At 34.7% G+C, this 7348-nt stretch overlaps 1 protein-coding gene and 2 pseudogenes across 1 annotated transcript; 1 reads left to right on the forward strand and 2 right to left on the reverse strand.

Moving 5' to 3' along the window:
- The first annotated feature begins 1067 nt into the window (after nt 1-1067).
- On the forward strand, nt 1068-1889 carry LOC120143943 (DEAD-box ATP-dependent RNA helicase 32-like). Its single transcript, XM_039158131.1, has 2 exons — nt 1068-1161; nt 1573-1889. Exons 1-2 carry the CDS (start codon nt 1068-1070, stop codon nt 1887-1889), a joined length of 411 nt encoding a protein of 136 aa, XP_039014062.1.
- Nucleotides 1890-2378: 489 nt separating this feature from the next.
- LOC120143944 lies at nt 2379-3524 on the reverse strand (annotated as a pseudogene).
- On the reverse strand, nt 3518-4943 carry LOC120143956 (annotated as a pseudogene).
- Nucleotides 4944-7348: the final 2405 nt, after the last annotated feature.

The following is a 7348-nucleotide window of genomic DNA, read 5'->3' on the forward strand; positions in this document are numbered from 1 at the left end:
TAGGAAAACTATCTCATGTGAGATAAATTTTGTTTCAAGAAAAACTATTTCCAACGAGATGAAACTTTGTTTTTAATAAAAAAACAATCTCAAATGTTCGTGTCTTAAGGAAGACTGTCTCAAGTGAGACAAAATTTATTTTGAGAAAAGCAATCTCAAGTAAGATCAACTTGGTTTCAAGTGAAACAAATTCAAAATTTTCATCTCAAGGGAAAACTGTCTCAAACGAGACGAAATTTGTTTTGAGAGAAACAATCTCAAGTGATATCAATTTTGTTTCAAAATTTTCAAAATTTGTGGAAAAATGTCTTAAGCGAGATGAAGTTTGTTTTGAGAGAGACGATCTCAAAGGCTTATAGACTGCCCACTCTTGCATATTGAGGAAATTCCTCTAAAATATCTTATCGTTGACTTCAGGATGTCAAAATTATTCCTTCATGTTGAGGACATTTGGTCATCACCAAACTTTGATTTACTGAAAGATCAATATAAAAATGATGCATTTATGAATAACTATCTTGGATGTTATGATGGATGCCAAGATGAAGTTTATTTTATGTGTTTGATTTGATGAATTTTTGAATTTGTCCTCATGAGAGGGGAAAATGTCTTTAATAAAGACAATATTTCAAGTGAAAATTTTAAAAGTATACTCATGAGAGGGAAAATCAAAGTCTTTATTGCACATGATGATGAATGTTTGATGCAAAGATACAAATTTAATTTAACATGTATGTATGTGTTGATGTATGTTTTCTTGATCAATGGTGGGAATGATTGCATGGGCAGTCTTCATTCTTTGTTTGCACCAGCGTGCATCCTGGCAAATATGGACTCGTGACAATTTCTTCTTGTCCGAACAAATTTTCCCCCTGATGAATTTGGCTTCCTTTGTCTGGACTTGTATAGAAATCCAATAGAGCTTCCCTCATGATACCATCATTATCTTTGCCAGATGATTTTGAAAAGAAAATCTATCATTTCAAGCTTCAGAGATTGTGTACGTACAACTGTCATGTAATAGGAAATCAAAGACCACTGCCTGGAGCTGGCCATCGTAGCAATTGATGGAATATCAGACCCCTGATGAGGAAGGCAACACACAGGCTCCACTTGCCATGTTGGCTGAGAAGGCTAATGGCGAGATACAACTTGACCAAGGTATTACATTATCACTTGTGTACTGAAGGTTATACCGACCTTCAGTTTTCTTGGAATACACGAGATCTACACCCATGTTTGAAACATGGTTAAAAATGGGAATATAAATATGATTTTCTATAGAATTTTTTTTTAAAAAAAATTGGAAAATATTTGTGTCAAACACATACCTGGTTTCGACATTCACAATGAAGTTGGAGTAATATAGTTTATAGGTTACTCTTCTGCAACTTTTAACCTAATCCTAGGATGAATTAGGTTCGTTTTCCAACTAAACCTTTGAATGGCTGTATAAATAGTGGTTCATTTCCTGGCATAAAGAGATGATCAAATGAACTGCTTTATGAGCTTTGGTGTTGAATAGATGCTTGCCTCTTGATGTTCATTTAACTCATTTATTCCATGTTGCAGACAAAAAGAATGAGTACTACAAGAAAATGACGGAAGAGCTGAAGCAGGTGGACAAGGAAGACAAGCTTCTAGAGCGGCAACGGCTTAGGGAGAAATGGATAAAGAAAAAGATGGAAGTTGAAGAAGGGCACAGGGAAGATGAGGATGGAGATGAAGACGAGGATGATATTTCTGGTTCAGAAGGAGAACCAGATGCAAACAATAAACGGAAAAGGTCCAAAATATACTTCTACAGTGATAGTGATGGCGAAATCGAAGAAAATAAGGATTCTGCGGGCGTCAAGGCTCTCAAGTTATTGAACTCGATGCACTCGTAAAATTTATGAAATACCATATGATTATCCTTTTTTACTTTGTATTAGTTTATTCCCTGCATTACACATCAGATCTCTTTAATTCACTTTCGACAGTATATCCGGCTTTGTCCTGTATTGTAGACTGGTTTACTAAGTTTTTTATTCAATCATGAAGAAAACCCAAATGTTTACCTGCTGAACTTAGAAGCTACCAGTAAGGATCTTTTTTGCTATGAAAAAAAAAAACATTTGATTCAACTCAAGAAACTGATTTGAGTAAAAAGATCAAATAGAGTTTGAATAATAAAATATGATTTATAAATTTTATAAGACATCCACATTTATATTGTATTTATATTATTTTTTATATCAATAGTATTTTATATCTTGTTCAAAGAGCACCTTACCATTCAATTATTAACAAATAGGTGTACATGTAGTCTCATCTGTGCAGCTTGCCATGGCTACAATCCAAAAGGTATTAGTGCAAAACTTTCTATCATGTCCATTGTTCTTTTCAATTTTTTTTTTTTACATTATGAAGACTGGCTTTAAATTACAGGACAATGGCAAACTTGTAAACAGACAACCTAACTAGTAACTTCAGCCCCTCCTTTTTTAAACAACCAAAAAAAAAACACTTCTGGAATGCAGTATGCAGCAGTGCATACAATGAAGACAAGTCGCTTAAATGAGCTGGTACGTTGATTCTCATTGACAACCAAGGCTTCTCTGGTAAATGGAATAAACAAGCAATCTAGCCAACTATATTTGGCCTGGAAGCATACATAACTGATAGTCCAATTCGTTACTGCATCAGATTTCCGGTTTAGAAACTTAACTACATACTCGAAGATTTCTCGTTGGCATCTGAAATGTTGGGGTTTAATTCCCGGTCACTCTTTCCCCTCCAGATTATTATCTGTTCGTCCTTGAACAAAATAGGTACACAAGGAACCAAGTCCTACATTTACAGGAAAAGAAACAGACCAAAAATTCATATTGGATTGAAGACCATCAATATTTATAAAAAGCTGGTAAATACCAGAAACAATGAGAAATAAAAGTAATACCCTTAGCTTTAAACCGATCCTTTTGCAGTCACTCATACCGACATGGGTGTAGTCGAGTCTAATCATCTCTTCAGTCTCAAAGGCCTCCCGAACCCGGGCTGCTACATTTACATACATTCCATTCCTTGCTGAAACATAAGATTGCTGCATCAGTATTTACTCTAACAATCCATTTATTGTGTCATTTATGATTTTGCAAACAAGTGTCTGAGACTCCGAGGGGCACTCTTTAAGGCTATCATATATGGTAATATCTTCAACAACTACATTGAATATGATTGTTAACTGCTACGTTTAATTCAATGTTCTGACTATAAATGGTATGTCCATGCTAGAAAACGCTCTTGGAAAAGGACTTACTGAGTTTCATAAGAGCAGGAGAATGGAGTCATCTATTTCTCATTTCTTTGGTTTCTTCGAACGTTAGGCCATCGGCAATGTTCTTCACAAGCTGTGGATATATAGGAGCATAAGGCTTCCATAGCATAAGAGGTATAACTGGTCGATTCTTGTGATCATAGTTTCGACCTAGATACAAAATGAGGATATTTATGTGGCGGTAGATGATCTTCCCCCCAGATTTTTCCTATAGAGATACTACCATCGATATCCGCTGATAATAAATCCAAAAGAAATGAAATCACACCGTCACACGGTAATGGAGACTGTTTTTAGTTCAAACCTCTAGGTGGAAGCAAACATTGTCCATATAAAGAGTTAGCACTCCCAAGCACTTTATCCTTACAGCTTCAGGTCTCTTCCAATGATTGTGAATGTCATCCAACACGGTGTGTGTGACCCCATTCTTCCCTAACACATAGCAATCAAACCTTCTCAAAATCTCATCCCCACCATTCATTCCGATCTATGTTATTCAGACACAAGGATCCGATTATATATCCGAAATGGGCACTTTAAAAAGTAGATGAAAAGTTGGATCAACATAAAGCTCCAACAACAAATAGGAGAAGATCTAATGCAGGAAGATATAGAATAAACATCAAACCTTCACTAAATCCCACCCTTCATTTCATCTACATTACTTGAACTCAACATGAAGTAAGTATCGAATCCAGCTATCGATCCGACACGGATACTTCCAGATCAGCATGAAGCTCCAAAACAAATAAGAGAAAGCCTAATGATGACAAATATATAAGGAATACTTGCCACCTACTTGACATTAAACTCCAAGCTATAGTTATATCATATGCATTGATAAAGAACTATTCCCCGATACCGAAGAACCTAAACGAAATCGAGGGATTTTCAACCCCAAAACATGGAATTTACATGAATTTCAACCATTAGTGTAAGAGGGACGAAAAGGGTATTTTATATTTCACATTTAAACTGTATCTACATGTCTGTGATTCATGCTTTTCAGCTTAATGTGATTTATAAATGAAAAGCTTCCATTTTTAATTGAAAAATAAAACAGCCTATCAATCAAAAAAGAGATGAAAAACAAAATTACCCAGATTGATTTGCCGAGCACAATCGCTATGCCGATACTTCTCAACCAGTTCCCCAACTTCCTCCTACGTAAGCGGGTCCCCAAGAACCCGAATCCTCTCCTCTTCAACCCGAAAACTATCGACTTCATCTCGGACGGGCGCTGAAGTCCCGGTCCATTCCCTATCAAGCCTGCCGGGTCCGAATGGAGAAAACTCTTAGGCTCTCGGAACCCGATGGGTTCTAAACTCGGGTCGGATTCAGAGTAGGAGTGCTTGAAGTCAAATGGGAGGCTTGACTTGATAGGAGAAGCAGGGTTCCGGCGGGTGGCTTTGGTTTGAGTTTTGGGGGTTCAAAGGGTTAGGAAATAGGAGAATATGGAGGATCGTCAGTGGTTTTGGAGACAGAGTGGGACAAGAAGCAAGAAAGGGAAGGCCTTGGGAGGTTGGACGGTGGACGTGAGAGGAGTTTTTGCATTGTTCTGGAAGAAGAGAATTTGGTTGCTGATGCCAGTTTGTGATCCGGAGAATTGGACTTGAAGAGTGAGGTGATACTAGAAGGCCTACCAAATAAGTGTCTAAACTTGTGTGGTAAATAAGGGCCGCAGTATTTTTTATCCATCCCGATGAGTAACGTTATAGGAAAATTGTTATCTATTTATTTTTTTTACATGTGTTCTTGATTATAATTTTTTATTTTTTATAAAAATCGAATATATAAAAAATAAAATAAATAAAATAAATAAAAAATCAATATTAATATTTTAATCTTAAAAATTTAACCTAAAAGTAAACATCCTAAAATTTACCCCGACCCTCATTCCCCTTCTCTGCAACTTTCATCCTCCACCATTGCTCTCAACCTTCGAACTTTAATCCTGGAACTCTCAATTTTCCTTCGTTCTTCCTAAAATAATTCTCTTCCCTTTTTATTCTCGATTTCATTCTGTTTTGAACAGACCCTAAAAAGATTTGGAGTTTAAGATTACGTCCGAAATTAAAAACGTTAAAATGTTTTATTAAGGTTACTTCTGAAATTGAAAGCCCACGTTTTCAAATCAAAACCTATCGTTTAGTTTGCAAAAGATGAAACCGGTGTCGTTTGGTTCGCTGGAATGTTTCTAGAGAATTAGAATTTGTGAAGAAATTAGAATCTGAAGGAATTAGAATCTGAATCTGAAGGAATTAGAATCTGAATCTGAAATCTGTTTGGTAGGCAGGAAATTGAATTAAAATTCAATTCCATATTCTGTTTGGTTCGCAGACATGTTCGATGAATTTGATTTCAGTAATGTAAAATGACAGAATTACCCTTCTTATTTTTTTTCTTAGTTTTAGTTTGTTTTATAACTTACATGTAGCAATATATTATAAAAATTTAAAAAATATTAAATTTTCATTTTATTGATTGATTATTCATTTCAATAAATTATAAAAATCATACTAATAAGCATCATAAGTTAAAATCATCACAATTAGGGATGGTCATGGGTCGGGTTTTTGGTCCACCCGACCCGACTCGAGAACAAGGGAACCTCCACCCGAGACCCGACCCGAATATATGAATTAGAAACCCGACCCGAAATAATAAAAAAATTATTTTTATTCAATAAAAATAGTGACTTAATTGAAAAAAATTATATATAGAGGGGTATTATTGTAATTATTCTTAAATATATAAGTTAAAATTATATTTTTTTCAGGTCGGGTATTTTCACCCTAAACCCGAACTCGACCCGAATATCACACTTAAAAAAACACGACCCGACCCGAATATCACAATTAAAGAAACCCGACCCGAATATCAAACTTAAAAAAACCCGACCCGAATATCACACTTAAAAAAATTCGACCCGAACTGAACCCAATTTTTTTAAAAAAAAATCCAACCCGAATACCAAAAGATTGATGTGGCTAGTATGGTCAAATTTCATATTCCCTCCTCTAAAGGATTTCAATTCTATCATGTTATGGATGAAATTTATTTTTCCTCCCTTGATGGAATTGGATTTCAATTCCCCCTTTGAAAATTTGAATCAAACATGAGAAAGTGGTAGAATTGGATTTCAATCCCCCTAATTCCAAGAGATTCCAACGAACCAAACGTCACCTAATAGTACAAAAGGAAGAATATTCAGTCAGCACCTTTCAGAGGTAATGTCAAACTTACACTGCTTGAGTCGTCTCTTTTTAACCCAAGTTGAAATCTATTGCTTTGGAATCTAATGTTTTAGTTTTGACAGGTTTGTGTGGAGTCCATACATAAAGTGGAAGCACTGTTTTGATGTTGTCAAGAAATTCGTTGGTAAATTATATTTTTAATGATTTTTTATATATAAAAATATATTTAAGTTGGATTGTAGATAAGACATTGGTTATAACGATATAAGACATTGGTTATAATGAGATATGTGGTTCTATTTAAAATTGTAGGAAAATCATGTGATTTTGTTTAAAATATTTTGACCTAAAGATAAGACATTGGTTACTTAAATATTCATTTTGTTATTAAGTGTATATTATTGATTCTATGGCTATGTTACTTACATAAACATATTTTTTGGGGGTTTAATGACAAAAAATTGTTATTGATTATGTTATTACTGACATAAACATGTTGTTTAGGAGTTTATTGTTATGTTGTTTGGGAGTTTATGTTACTTACATAAATATGCTATTGTTTAGTGTAGAAAATGACTTTAGAATATCCAAAAGATACTATTAGTTGTGGGCCTATTGATGAAAGTCAGCTTATTGAAAAGGTTGATGAGATTATTTATGATGAAATAAATGTTATTGATGGAATAGTAGTGAGAGTGAATAGTTAGAAGGAGGACATTTATTGTCTGATGATGAGGAGGAGGAGATAGATGAAATTAAAGATAAATTTCGGCTAGTTAAAAGAAAATCAAAGATAAGTCTGTCACTAAAGAAGACTTCGGACCTGAGGTTG

The sequence above is a fragment of the Hibiscus syriacus genome, unplaced genomic scaffold (assembly GCF_006381635.1).
Source record: "Hibiscus syriacus cultivar Baekdansim isolate YM2019G1 unplaced genomic scaffold, ASM638163v2 tig00110865_pilon, whole genome shotgun sequence".
In the NCBI taxonomy this organism is placed as follows: Eukaryota; Viridiplantae; Streptophyta; class Magnoliopsida; order Malvales; family Malvaceae; genus Hibiscus; species Hibiscus syriacus.